This window comes from Heterodontus francisci, chromosome 19, assembly GCF_036365525.1.
Source record: "Heterodontus francisci isolate sHetFra1 chromosome 19, sHetFra1.hap1, whole genome shotgun sequence".
Classification (NCBI taxonomy): Eukaryota; Metazoa; Chordata; class Chondrichthyes; order Heterodontiformes; family Heterodontidae; genus Heterodontus; species Heterodontus francisci.
Genome location: NC_090389.1, coordinates 20,751,033 through 20,765,221, shown reverse-complemented (window position 1 = coordinate 20,765,221; position 14,189 = coordinate 20,751,033). Strand labels below are relative to the sequence as shown.

The following is a 14,189-nucleotide window of genomic DNA, read 5'->3' as shown; positions in this document are numbered from 1 at the left end:
CAGCTGGAATATTGTGTCCAGTTCTGTGCACTGCACTTTAGGAAAGGTGTGAGGGCATTGGAGAGAGTGCAGAAAAGATTCACGAGAATGATTCCAGAGATGAGGAATTTCAGTTATGAAGATAGATTGGAGAAGTTGGGACTGTTTTCCTTGGAGAAGAGAGGGCTGAGAGGTGATTTGATAGAAGTATTCAAAATCATGAGGGGTCTGGACAGAGTGGATAGGAAAAACTGTTCCCACTCATGAAAGGATCGAGAATGAGAGGGCACAGATTTAAAGTAATCGGTAAGAGAAGCAAAAGCAACATGAGGAAAAACATATTCACACAGCGAGTCATTAAGATCTGAAATGCGCTGCCTGAAAGTCTGGTGGAGGCAGGTTCAATTGAAGCATTCAAAAGGGAATTAGACAGTTATATGAAAAGGAAGAATGTGCAGGGTTACGGGGAGAAGGCGGGGAAATGGCACTATGTGAATTGCTCTTTGGTGCAGACATGATGGGCCGAATGACCTCCTTCTGCGCTGTAACAATTCTTTGTTTCTGTTTCTGTCTCATGCACGACCTGCATGTTTCTTCTTGACTGTCTGCTGGCTACCCAATCCCACTCTCCCTGCATACTCAATCTGCAGGGTGACCACATCTATAAACCTGCTATCCATGAGGCTTGATACCTCACGGATGCTCTGCAGTGACGCCAGCTGTTGCTCAATTTCCGAAACCTGGAGCTCAAGCTGCCGCAACTGATGACAATTCCTGTATATATGGTTATCTAGGACACGAGATGAATCCTGGAGTTCCCACTTAGCACATAATGTGCACTCTAGAGGTTGGAGAAGCCCTGCCATTTCTCTATCTATTAGATAATAAACTGTGGTACTACAAATAAACCCCGGTACTAATAAGCCCTGCTACTACCAATACTAATAAACCCTAGCAATAGTAATAAACATTACCAATAGTAATAATAATCATACTGCTGTTAATACTAAACTTTCCCAATATTAATAAACCTTACCACCATTAATACACCCTACCAATAGGAATAATAACCTCAACAATAATAATAAACCTGTATGGTGAGGTAGCCAGGGTTAGACGGCCAGTGGGGCATCCAAAGCTTTGCTTCAAGGATGCTTGCAAGCGTGACATGAAGGCCCCAAATGTCGACTATCACACGTGGGAGTCACTAGCTAGCTTGCAAAAGAGGGAAATGGTGAAACATCCTGTGGACTGGTGTGCACTATGACGACAACCAGTGGCTGCAGCGGCTTGGCAACAGGTGCCAACATAAAAACAACAACTCACAGCGTCACTTGGCAGCTTCTCATGCAGCACTTGTGGCAGAACCTGCCTCTCAAGGATTGGCCTTCACAGCCATCAGCAAAGGTGCACCAAGAGACGACACCCTACCTAAATGGATTGTTTGCTGCGTGTCCATCATCTTTCGTAGGTGGAAGGATGCTAACAAACTGAGTAATCTCACCAACTTTAAAACTGTAAATCTCTTAATACGATAACCAGAGAGCCTTTGGTAAATTTTGTATCTATGATGGCTTCCATGATCTTGTCTAGATGCGAGGATGGCAAGTTGTTGAGTTTTTTTTATACTTAGCATTCTCAATGTCTTAAGAACATTCCTTCCAGCAGATCACACACCAATTAAGGGTTCTACCCAACTTATTGAACCCACACTATAGGTATGACCTTAAGCAAACTAAAGCTCTGTGAAATTTCCCCCTGCCTCCCACAGAACACCATATATAGATGCATTTGAACAGTCAAGTTGCTGGGCGAAAGAGACATCAAGGATAGGGGGTCCTTATTGGGTTTGGAGGCTTCCAAAGATTGGGCAGAAATATAAGGTCAAAACAGTTGCAGAAAAAAGCATTGAAACATGCAGAATCGGAAGCAGCCATGGTCCAAAGGTGATTCCCAGCAGTTTCCATGGAGTAACTGAATGACCATCCAGCTCTGCTCAGCCTTGGTGTCCAAGCGAATCCCATTCATCAGAAACCTTGTGACCGGCCCTTTACCGATGCAGGGAGAGACTGAAAATAATCTAACCTCATCCTGTTCGACAGGACCCTGTTTCGAACAATTAATTTACCAATTGAAAAACAAAGCAGAATTTGGTTCTTATAATTGTCACTGTTTCTCGCGTTACTTTGCAATTGGGCGGGAAGTTCGATGTCACCACCTGACCTGTACCGTCCCCCGGCGGAGTGAACTGGACTGGACTGGCCGGCTGCTGGGGTGGCGAAACGGTCAGTGCGGAGAGATGGACACAGCAACTGGGGGGAAGAGAGGGAAAAAAAGAAAGACAGATACAGCAACAGGGAGGGGGAGGGGGAGAGAGAGGGCCATCAACAGGGAGAGAGGGAGAGGGAGAGAAAGGGCCATCAACAGGGAGGGAGGGGGAGAGAGAGGGCCATCAACAGGGAGGGAGGGGGAGAGAGAGGGCCATCAACAGGGAGGGGGAGGGAGAGAGAGAGGGCCATCAACAGGGAGGGGGAGAGAGAGGGCCATCAACAGGGAGGGAGGGGGAGAGAGAGGGCCATCAACAGGGAGGGAGGGGGAGAGAGAGGGCCATCAACAGGGAGGGGGAGGGAGAGAGAGAGGGCCATCAACAGGGAGGGAGGGGGAGAGAGAGGGCCATCAACAGGGAGGGAGGGGGAGAGAGAGGGCCATCAACAGGGAGGGGGAGGGAGAGAGAGAGGGCCATCAACAGGGAGGGGGAGAGAGAGGGCCATCAACAGGGAGGGGGAGAGAGAGGGCCATCAACAGGGAGGGGGAGAGAGAGGGCCATCAACAGGGAGGGGGAGAGAGAGGGCCATCAACAGGGAGGGAGGGAGGGAGGGGGAGAGAGAGGGCCATCAACAGGGAGGGAGGGAGGGAGGGGGAGAGAGAGGGCCATCAACAGGGAGGGAGGGAGGGGGAGAGAGAGGGCCATCAACAGGGAGGGAGGGAGGGGGGGAGAGAGAGGGCCATCAACAGGGAGGGAGGGAGGGGGAGAGAGAGGGCCATCAACAGGGAGGGAGGGAGGGGGAGAGAGAGGGCCAGCAACAGGGAGGGAGGGGGAGAGAGAGGGCCAGCAACAGGGAGGGAGGGAGAGGGAGAGAGAGGGCCATCAACAGGGAGGGAGGGGGAGAGAGAGGGCCATCAACAGGGAGGGAGGGGGAGAGAAAGGGCCATCAACAGGGAGGGAGGGGGAGAGAAAGGGCCATCAACAGGGAGGGAGGGGGAGAGAAAGGGCCATCAACAGGGAGGGAGGGAGGGGGAGAGAGAGGGCCAGCAACAGGGAGGGAGGGAGGGGGAGAGAGAGGGCCAGCAACAGGGAGGGAGGGAGAGGGAGAGAGAGGGCCATCAACAGGGAGGGAGGGGGAGAGAAAGGGCCATCAACAGGGAGGGAGGGGGAGAGAGAGGGCCATCAACAGGGAGGGAGGGAGGGGGAGAGAGAGGGCCATCAACAGGGAGGGAGGGGGAGAGAGAGGGCCATCAACAGGGAGGGAGGGAGGGGGAGAGAGAGGGCCATCAACAGGGAGGGAGGGAGGGGGAGAGAGAGGGCCATCAACAGGGAGGGAGGGGGAGAGAGAGGGCCAGCAACAGGGAGGGAGGGGGAGAGAGAGGGCCAGCAACAGGGAGGGAGGGAGGGAGAGAGAGGGCCATCAACAGGGAGGGAGGGAGGGGGAGAGAGAGGGCCAGCAACAGGGAGGGAGGGAGAGGGAGAGAGAGGGCCATCAACAGGGAGGGAGGGGGAGAGAGAGGGCCATCAACAGGGAGGGAGGGGGAGAGAAAGGGCCATCAACAGGGAGGGGGGGGGGGGAGAGAGAGGGCCATCAACAGGGAGGGAGGGGGAGAGAGAGGGCCATCAACAGGGAGGGAGGGAGGGGGAGAGAGAGGGCCATCAACAGGGAGGGAGGGGGAGAGAAAGGGCCATCAACAGGGAGGGAGGGGGAGAGAGAGGGCCATCAACAGGGAGGGAGAGGGAGAGAGAGGGCCATCAACAGGGAGGGAGAGGGAGAGAGAGGGCCATCAACAGGGAGGGAGAGAGAGGGCCATCAACAGGGAGGGAGAGGGAGAGAGAGGGCCATCAACAGGGAGGGAGAGGGAGAGAGAGGGCCATCAACAGGGAGGGAGAGGGAGAGAGAGGGCCATCAACAGGGAGGGAGAGGGAGAGAGAGGGCCATCAACAGGGAGGGAGAGAGAGGGCCATCAACAGGGAGGGAGGGAGGGGGAGAGAGAGGGCCATCAACAGGGAGGGAGGGAGGGGGAGAGAAAGGGCCATCAACAGGGAGGGAGGGGGGAGGAAAGGGCCATCAACAGGGAGGGGGGGAGAGAAAGGGCCATCAACAGGGAGGGAGGGAGGGGGAGAGAGGGCCATCAACAGGGAGGGAGGGAGGGGGAGAGAAAGGGCCATCAACAGGGAGGGAGGGGGAGAGAAAGGGCCATCAACAGGGAGGGAGGGGGAGAGAAAGGGCCATCAACAGGGAGGGAGGGGGAGAGAAAGGGCCATCAACAGGGAGGGAGGGGGAGAGAAAGGGCCATCAACAGGGAGGGAGGGGGAGAGAAAGGGCCATCAACAGGGAGGGAGGGGGAGAGAAAGGGCCATCAACAGGGAGGGAGGGAGGGGGAGAGAGAGGGCCATCAACAGGGAGGGAGGGAGGGGGAGAGAGAGGGCCATCAACAGGGAGGGAGGGGGGGAGAGAAAGGACCATCAACAGGGAGGGAGGGAGGGGGAGAGAGAGGGCCATCAACAGGGAGGGAGGGGGAGAGAAAGGGCCATCAACAGGGAGGGAGGGAGGGGGAGAGAAAGGGCCATCAACAGGGGGGGAGGGAGGGGGAGAGAGAGGGCCATCAACAGGGAGGGAGGGGGAGAGAAAGGGCCATCAACAGGGAGGGAGGGAGGGGGGAGAGAGAGGGCCATCAACAGGGAGGGAGGGAGGGGGAGAGAAAGGGCCATCAACAGGGAGGGAGGGAGGGGGAGAGAAAGGGCCATCAACAGGGAGGGAGGGAGGGAGGGGGAGAGAAAGGGCCATCAACAGGGAGGGAGGGGGAGAGAAAGGGCCATCAACAGGGAGGGAGGGGGAGAGAAAGGGCCATCAACAGGGAGGGAGGGGGAGAGAAAGGGCCATCAACAGGGAGGGAGGGGGAGAGAGAGGGCCATCAACAGGGAGGGAGGGGGAGAGAGAGGGCCATCAACAGGGAGGGAGGGGGAGAGAGAGGGCCAGCAACAGGGAGGGAGGGGGAGAGAGAGGGCCAGCAACAGGGAGGGAGGGAGGGGGAGAGAGAGGGCCATCAACAGGGAGGGAGGGAGGGGGAGAGAGAGGGCCAGCAACAGGGAGGGAGGGGGAGAGAGAGGGCCAGCAACAGGGAGGGAGGGAGGGGGAGAGAGAGGGCCAGCAACAGGGAGGGAGGGGGAGAGGGAGGGGGAGAGAGAGGGCCAGCAACAGGGAGGGGGAGAGAGAGGGCCATCAACAGGGAGGGAGGGAGGGGGAGAGAAAGGGCCATCAACAGGGAGGGAGGGAGGGGGAGAGAAAGGGCCATCAACAGGGAGGGAGGGAGGGGGAGAGAGAGGGCCATCAACAGGGAGGGAGGGAGGGGGAGAGAGAGGGCCAGCAACAGGGAGGGAGGGAGGGAGGGGGAGAGAGAGGGCCAGCAACAGGGAGGGAGGGAGGGAGGGGGAGAGAGGGCCATCAACAGGGAGGGAGGGAGGGGGAGAGAGAGGGCCAGCAACAGGGAGGGAGGGAGGGAGGGGGAGAGAAAGGGCCATCAACAGGGAGGGAGGGAGGGGGAGAGAGAGGGCCATCAACAGGGAGGGAGGGGGGGGGGAGAGAAAGGGCCATCAACAGGGAGGGAGGGATGGGGAGAGAAAGGGCCATCAACAGGGAGGGAGGGAGGGAGGGGGAGAGAGAGGGCCATCAACAGGGAGGGAGGGAGGGAGGGGGAGAGAGAGGGCCAGCAACAGGGAGGGAGGGAGGGAGGGGGAGAGAGAGGGCCAGCAACAGGGAGGGAGGGAGGGAGGGGGAGAGAGAGGGCCAGCAACAGGGAGGGGGAGAGAGAGGGCCATCAACAGGGAGGGAGGGGGAGAGAGAGGGCCATCAACAGGGAGGGAGGGGGAGAGAGAGGGCCATCAACAGGGAGGGAGGGGGAGAGAGAGGGCCATCAACAGGGAGGGAGGGGGAGAGAGAGGGCCATCAACAGGGAGGGGGGAGAGAGAGGGCCATCAACAGGGAGGGGAGGGGGAGGGGGAGGGCCATCAACAGGGAGGGGAGGGGGAGAGAGAGGGCCATCAACAGGGAGGGGAGGGGAGGGGGAGAGAGAGGGCCATCAACAGGGAGGGGAGGGGAGGGGAGGGGGGGGAAGAGAGAGAGGGCCAGCAACAGGGAGAGAGAGGGCCAGGAGGAGGGAGGGAGGGGGGGAGAGAGAGGGCCAGGAGGAGGGAGGGAAGGGGGAGAGAGAGGGCCAACAACAGGGAGGAGGGAGGGGAGGGGGAGAGAGAGGGCCAGCAACAGGGAGGAGGAGGAGAGAGGGCCAGCAACAGGGAGGGAGGGGAGAAGGAGGAGGGGAGGGGAAGAGAGAGGGCCAGCAACAGGGAGGGAGGGAGGGGGAGAGAGAGGGCCAGCAACAGGGAGGGAGGGGGAGAGAGAGGGCCAGCAACAGGGAGGGAGGGGGGGGGGGGGGGAGAGAGAGGGCCAGCAACAGGGAGGGGGGGGGGGGAGGGCCAGCAACAGGGAGGGAGGGGGAGAGAGAGGGCCAGCAACAGGGAGGGAGGGGGAGAGAGAGGGCCAGCAACAGGGAGGGAGGGGGAGAGAGAGGGCCAGCAACAGGGAGGGAGGGGGAGAGAGAGGGCCAGCAACAGGGAGGGAGGGGGAGAGAGAGGGCCAGCAACAGGGAGGGAGGGGGAGAGAGAGGGCCAGCAACAGGGAGGGAGGGGGAGAGAGAGGGCCAGCAACAGGGAGGGAGGGGGGAGAGAGGGCCAGCAACAGGGAGGAGGAGGAGAGAGGGCCAGCAACAGGGAGGAGGAGGAGAGAGGGCCAGCAACAGGGAGGAGGAGGAGAGAGGGCCAGCAACAGGGAGGGGGAGAGAGAGGGCCAGCAACAGGGAGGGGAGGGGGAGAGAGAGGGCCAGCAACAGGGAGGGAGGGGGAGAGAGAGGGCCAGCAACAGGGAGGGAGGGGGAGAGAGAGGGCCAGCAACAGGGAGGAGGAGGAGAGAGGGCCAGCAACAGGGAGGAGGAGGGGAGAGGGCCAGCAACAGGGAGGAGGAGGGGAGAGGGCCAGCAACAGGGAGGAGGAGGAGAGAGGGCCAGCAACAGGGAGGAGGAGGAGAGAGGGCCAGCAACAGGGAGGAGGAGGAGAGAGGGCCAGCAACAGGGAGGAGGAGGAGAGAGGGCCAGCAACAGGGAGGGAGGGAGGGAGGGGAGGAGGAGGAGGGGAGGGGAGGGGGAGAGAGAGGGCCAGCAACAGGGAGGGGAGGGGGAGAGAGAGGGCCAGCAACAGGGAGGGGAGGGGGAGAGAGAGGGCCAGCAACAAGGAGGGGAGGGGGAGAGAGAGGGCCAGCAACAGGGAGGGGAGGGGGAGAGAGAGGGCCAGCAACAGGGAGGGGAGGGGGAGAGAGAGGGCCAGCAACAGGGAGGGGAGGGGGAGAGAGAGGGCCAGCAACAGGGAGGGGAGGGGGAGAGAGAGGGCCAGCAACAGGGAGGGGAGGGGGAGAGAGAGGGCCAGCAACAGGGAGGGGAGGGGGAGAGAGAGGGCCAGCAACAGGGAAGGGAGGGGAGGGGGAGAGAGAAGGCCAGCAACAGGGAAGGGAGGGGAGGGGGAGAGAGAGAAGGCCAGCAACAGGGAGGGGAGGGGGAGAGAGAGGGCCAGCAACAGGGGGGGGGAGGGGGAGAGGGCCAGCAACAGGGGGGGGAGGGGGAGAGAGAGGGCCAGCAACAGGGAGGGAGGGGAGGGGGAGAGAGAGGGCCATCAACAGGGAGGGAGGGGAGGGGGAGAGAGAGGGCCATCAACAGGGAGGGAGGGGAGGGGGAGAGAGAGGGCCATCAACAGGGAGGGAGGGGAGGGGGGAGAGAGAGGGCCATCAACAGGGAGGGAGGGGAGGGGGAGAGAGAGGGCCCATCAACAGGGAGGGAGGGGAGGGGGGAGAGAGAGAGGGCCATCAACAGGGAGGGAGGGGAGGGGGGAGAGAGAGGGCCATCAACAGGGAGGGAGGGGAGGGGGAGAGAGAGGGCCATCAACAGGGAGGGAGGGGAGGGGGAGAGAGAGGGCCATCAACAGGGAGGGAGGGGGAGAGAGAGGGCCATCGAACAGGGAGGGAGGGAGGGGGAGAGAGAGGGCCATCAAGAGGGAGGGAGGGGGAGAGAGAGGGCCATCAACCGGGAGGGAGGGAGGGGGAGAGAGAGGGCCATCAACCGGGAGGAGGGGGAGAGAGAGGGCCATCAACAGGGAGGGAGGGAGGGGGAGAGAGAGGGCCATCAACAGGGAGGGAGGGAGGGGGAGAGAGAGGGCCATCAACAGGGAGGGAGGGAGGGGGAGAGAGAGGGGCCAGCAACAGGGAGGGAGGGGGAGAGAGATAGGGCCATCAACAGGGAGGGAGGGAGGGGGAGAGAGAGGGCCATCAACAGGGAGGGGAGAGAGAGGGCCATCAACAGGGAGGGAGGGAGGGGAGGGGGAGAGAGAGGGCCAGCAACAGGGAGGGGAGGGGAGGGGGAGAGAGAGGGCCAGCAACAGGGAGGGAGGGGAGGGGGGAGAGAGAGGGCCAGCAACAGGGAGGGAGGGGGAGGAGGAGGAGGAGGAGGAGGAGGAGGAGAGAGGGCCAGCAACAGGGAGGGAGGGGGGGGGAGAGAGGGCCAGCAACAGGGAGGAGGAGTGGGGGGGGGGGGGTGGGGTAAGAGAGGAGAGAGAGAGAGAGAGGGCCAGCAACAGGGAGGGATGAGAGAGAGAGGGCCAGCAAGAGGGAGGGAGGGGGTGGGGGAAGAGAGAGGGCCAGCAAGAGGGAGGGAGGGGGGGGGTGGAAGAGAGAGGGCCAGCAAGAGGGAGGGAGGGGGGGGGGTGGAAGAGAGAGGGCCAGCAAGAGGGAGGGAGGGGGGGGGGTGGAAGAGAGAGGGCAGCAAGAGGGAGGGAGGGGGGGGGGCGGAAGAGAGAGGGCCAGCGGGAGGGAGGGGGGGGGGGGGGGGTGGGGAAAGAGAGAGGGCCAGCAACAGGGAGGGATGAGGGGGAGGGGAGGGGGGTGGGGGAGAGAGAGGGCCAGCAAGAGGGAGGGAGGGGGGGGGGGGAGAGAGAGGGCCAGCAAGAGGGAGGGAGGGGGGGGGGTGGAAGAGAGAGGGCCAGCAAGAGGGAGGGAGGGAGGGTGGGGGGTGGAAGAGAGAGGGCCAGCAAGAGGGAGGGAGGGGGGGGGGGGAGGTGGGGAGAGAGAGGGCCAGCAAGAGGGAGGGGGTGGGGGGAGAGAGAGGGCCAGCATGAGGGAGGGGGTGGGGGGAGAGAGGCCAGCAAGAGGGAGGGGGTGGGGAGAGAGAGGGCCAGCAAGAGGGAGGGGGTGGGGAGAGAGAGGGCCAGCAAGAGGGAGGGGGTGGGGAGAGAGAGGGCCAGCAAGAGGGAGGGGGTGGGGAGAGAGAGGGCCAGCAAGAGGGAGGGGGTGGGGAGAGAGAGGGCCAGCAAGAGGGAGGGGGGTGGGGAGAGAGAGGGCCAGCAAGAGGGAGGGGGTGGGGAGTGAGAGGACCAGCGCAACTGGGAGAGAGGGAGGGAGAGAGAGAGGGCAACTGGGAGAGAGGGAGGGAGAGAGAGAGGGCAACTGGGAGAGAGAGAGGGAGGGAGAGAGAGAGGGCAACTGGGAGAGAGGGAGGAGAGAGAGAGCGCAACTGGGAGAGAGGGAGGGAGAGAGAGAGCGCAACTGGGAGAGAGGAGGGAGAGAGAGAGAGCAACTGGGAGAGAGGGAGGGAGAGAGAGCAACTGGAGAGAGGGAGAGAGAGAGCAACTGGGAGAGAGGGAGGGAGAGAGAGAGCAACTGGGAGAGAGGGAGAGGGGGAGAGCGACTGGGAGAGGGGGAGAGCGACTGGGAGAGGGGGAGAGCGACTGGGAGAGGGGGAGAGCGACTGGGAGAGGGGGAGAGCGACTGGGAGAGGGGGGAGAGCGACTGGGAGAGGGGGAGAGCGACTGGGAGAGGGGGAGAGCGACTGGGAGAGGGGGAGAGCGACTGGGAGAGGGGGAGAGCGACTGGGAGAGGGGGGAGAGCGACTGGGAGAGGGGGAGAGCGACTGGGAGAGGGGGAGAGCGACTGGGAGAGGGGGAGAGCGACTGGGAGAGGGGGAGAGCGACTGGGAGAGGGGGGAGAGCGACTGGGAGAGGGGGAGAGCGACTGGGAGAGGGGGTGAGAGCGACTGGGAGAGGGGGAGAGCGACTGGGAGAGGGGGAGAGAGCGACTGGGAGAGGGGGAGAGCGACTGGGAGAGGGGGGAGAGCGACTGGGAGAGGGGGAGAGCGACTGGGAGAGGGGGAGAGCGACTGGGAGAGGGGGAGAGCGACTGGGAGAGGGGGGAGAGCGACTGGGAGAGGGGGGAGAGCGACTGGGAGAGGGGGAGAGCGACTGGGAGAGGGGGAGAGCGACTGGAGAGGGGGAGAGCGACTGGGAGAGGGGGGAGAGCGACTGGGAGAGGGGGAGAGCGACTGGGAGAGGGGGAGAGCGACTGGGAGAGGGGGAGAGCGACTGGGAGAGGGGGAGAGCGACTGGAGAGGGGGGAGAGCGACTGGGAGAGGGGGAGAGCGACTGGGAGAGGGGGGAGGGAGGGCGACTGGGAGAGGGGGGAGGGAGGGCGACTGGGAGAGGGGGGAGGGAGGGCGACTGGGAGAGGGGGGAGGGAGAGCGACTGGGAGGGGGGAGGGAGGGCGACTGGAGAGGGGGGAGGGAGGGCGACTGGGAGAGGGGGGGAGGGAGAGCGACTGGGAGGGGGGGAGGGAGAGCGACTGGGAGGGGGGGGAGGGAGGGCGACTGGGAGGGGGGGAGGGAGGGCGACTGGGAGGGGGGGAGGGAGGGCGACTGGGAGGGGGGGGAGGGAGAGCGACTGGGAGGGGGGGGAGGGAGGAGCGACTGGGAGGGGGGGAGGGAGAGCGACTGGGAGGGGGGGGAGGGAGAGCGACTGGGAGGGAGGGAGGGAGAGCGACTGGGAGGGAGGGAGGGCGACTGGGAGGGAGGGAGGGCGAGGAGGGGGGCGACTGGGAGGAGGGAGGGCGAGAGGGGGCGACTGGGAGGGAGGGAGGGCGAGAGGGGGCGACTGGGAGGGAGGGAGGGCGAGAGGGGGGCGACTGGGAGGGAGGGAGGGCGAGAGGGGGCGACTGGGAGGGAGGGAGGGCGAGAGGGGGCGACTGGGAGGGAGGGGAGAGAGAGGGCCAGCAACGGGGAGGGGGAGAGAGAGAGGGCCAGCAACGGGGAGGGGTGAGAGAGAGAGGGCCAGCAACGGGGAGGGAGGGGAGGGGGGGAGAGAGAGAGGGCCAGCAACGGGGAGGGAGGGGAGGGGGAGAGAGAGGGCCAGCAACGGGGAGGGAGGGGAGGGGGGAGAGAGAGGGCCAGCAACAGGGGGGAGGAGGAGGAGGAGAGAGGGCCAGCAACAGGGAGGGAGGGGGAGGAGGAGGAGAGAGGGCCAGCAACAGGGAGGGAGGGGGAGAGAGAGGGCCAGCAACAGGGAGGAGGAGGGAGGGGGGGAGGGGAGAGAGAGGGCCAGCAACAGGGAGGGAGGGGGAGAGAGTGGGCCAGCAACAGGGAGGGAGGGGGAGAGAGTGGGCCAGCAACAGGGAGGGAGGGGGAGAGAGTGGGCCAGCAACAGGGAGGGAGGGGGAGAGAGTGGGGCCAGCAACAGGGAGGGAGGGGGGAGAGAGTGGGGCCAGCAACAGGGAGGGAGGGGGAGAGAGTGGGCCAGCAACAGGGAGGGAGGGGGAGAGAGTGGGCCAGCAACAGGGAGGGAGGGGGGAGAGAGTGGGCCAGCAACAGGGAGGGAGGGGGAGAGAGTGGGCCAGCAACAGGGAGGGAGGGGGAGAGAGTGGGCCAGCAACAGGGAGGGAGGGGGAGAGAGTGGGCCAGCAACAGGGAGGGAGGGGGAGAGAGTGGGCCAGCAACAGGGAGGGAGGGGGAGAGAGTGGGCCAGCAACAGGGAGGGAGGGGGAGAGAGAGGGCCAGCAACAGGGAGGAGGAGGGAGGGGGGGGAGGGGAGAGAGAGGGCCAGCAACAGGGAGGGAGGGAGTGGGAGAGAGAGGGCCAGCAACAGGGAGGGAGGAGGAGGAGGGGGGGGGGGGGGGTGGGGAAAGAGAGAGGGCCAGCAACAGGGAGGGAGGGGGGGGCGGAGAGAGGGCCAGCAACAGGGAGGAGGAGTTGGGGGGGGGGGGTGAGAGAGAGAGAGAGAGAGAGAGGGCCAGCAAAAGGGAGGGAGGGAGGGGGGGGTGGGAGAGAGAGGGCCAGCAACAGGGAGGGAGGGGAGGGGGAGAGAGAGAGAGGGCCAGCAACAGGGAGGGAGGGGAGGGGGAGAGAGAGGGCCAGCAACAGGGAGGGAGGGGAGGGGGAGAGAGAGGGCCAGCAACAGGGGGGGAGGAGGAGGAGGAGGAGAGAGCCAGCAACAGGGAGGGAGGGGGAGGAGGAGGAGAGAGGGCCAGCAACAGGGAGGGAGGGGGAGAGAGAGGGCCAGCAACAGGGAGGAGGAGGGAGGGGGGGAGGGGGAGAGAGAGGGCCAGCAACAGGGAGGGAGGGGGGAGAGAGTGGGCCAGCAACAGGGAGGGAGGGGGAGAGAGTGGGCCAGCAACAGGGAGGGAGGGGGAGAGAGTGGGCCAGCAACAGGGAGGGAGGGGGAGAGAGTGGGCCAGCAACAGGGAGGGAGGGGGAGAGAGTGGGCCAGCAACAGGGAGGGAGGGGGAGAGAGTGGGCCAGCAACAGGGAGGGAGGGGGAGAGAGTGGGCCAGCAACAGGGAGGGAGGGGGAGAGAGTGGGCCAGCAACAGGGAGGGAGGGGGAGAGAGTGGGCCAGCAACAGGGAGGGAGGGGGAGAGAGTGGGCCAGCAACAGGGAGGGAGGGGGAGAGAGTGGGCCAGCAACAGGGAGGGAGGGGGAGAGAGTGGGCCAGCAACAGGGAGGGAGGGGGAGAGAGTGGGCCAGCAACAGGGAGGGAGGGGGAGAGAGTGGGCCAGCAACAGGGAGGGAGGGGGAGAGAGTGGGCCAGCAACAGGGAGGGAGGGGGGAGAGAGAGGGCCAGCAACAGGGAGGGGGGGGGAGGGGAGAGAGAGGGCCAGCAACAGGGAGGGAGGGAGTGGGAGAGAGAGGGCCAGCAACAGGGAGGGAGGAGGAGGGGGGGGCGTGGGGAAAGAGAGAGGGCCAGCAACAGGGAGGGAGGGGGGGCGGAGAGAGGGCCAGCCAACAGGGAGGAGGAGTGGGGGGGGGGGTGAGAGAGAGAGAGAGGGCCAGCAAAAGGGAGGGAGGGAGGGAGGGGGAGGGGGGGGTGGGAGAGAGAGGGCCAGCAACAGGGAGGGAGGGGGGGGGGGGGTGGGAGAGAGAGGGCCAGCAACAGGGAGGGATGAGGGGGGGGGGGGGGAGGCAGGGAGGATGAGGGGGGGGGGGGGGGAGGCAGGGAGGGGGTGCGGGAGAGAGAGGGCCAGCAAGAGGGAGGGGGTGGGGAGAGAGAGGGCCAGCAAGAGGGAGGGGGTGGGGAGAGAGAGGGCCAGCAAGAGGGAGGGGGTGGGGAGAGAGAGGGCCAGCAAGAGGGAGGGGGTGGGGAGAGAGAGGGCAACTGGGAGAGAGGGAGAGAGAGAGAGGCAACTGGGAGAGAGGGAGAGAGAGAGAGAGAGAGGGCAACTGGAGAGAGGGAGAGAGAGAGAGAGGGCAACTGGGAGAGAGGGAGAGAGAGAGAGGGCAACTGGGAGAGAGGGAGAGGGAGAGAGAGAGAGGGCAACTGGGAGAGAGGGAGGGAGAGAGAGAGAGAGGGCAACTGGGAGAGAGGGAGAGAGAGAGAGAGGGCAACTGGGAGAGAGGGAGAGAGAGAGAGGGCAACTGGGAGAGAGGGAGAGAGAGCGGGCAACTGGAGAGAGGGAGAGAGAGAGCGGGCAACTGGGAGAGAGGGAGAGAGAGCGGGCAACTGGGAGAGAGGGAGAGAGAGAGGGGCAACTGGGAGAGAGGGAGAGAGAGAGGGCAACTGGGAGAGAGGGAGAGAGAGAGGGCAACTA

General features: G+C 64.2%; 1 protein-coding gene across 1 annotated transcript in view; it reads left to right on the top strand.

Annotated features, from left to right (window-relative positions):
* Window positions 1-1,957: 1,957 nt before the first annotated feature.
* Window positions 1,958-14,189, top strand: part of LOC137380328 (uncharacterized) — a 53,657-nt gene continuing 41,425 nt past the window's right edge. Inside the window, exon 1 of the mRNA XM_068052260.1 lies at window positions 1,958-2,264. Coding sequence (XP_067908361.1) covers window positions 1,958-2,264 — 307 coding nt within the window. The remainder of the gene's footprint in view (window positions 2,265-14,189) is intronic.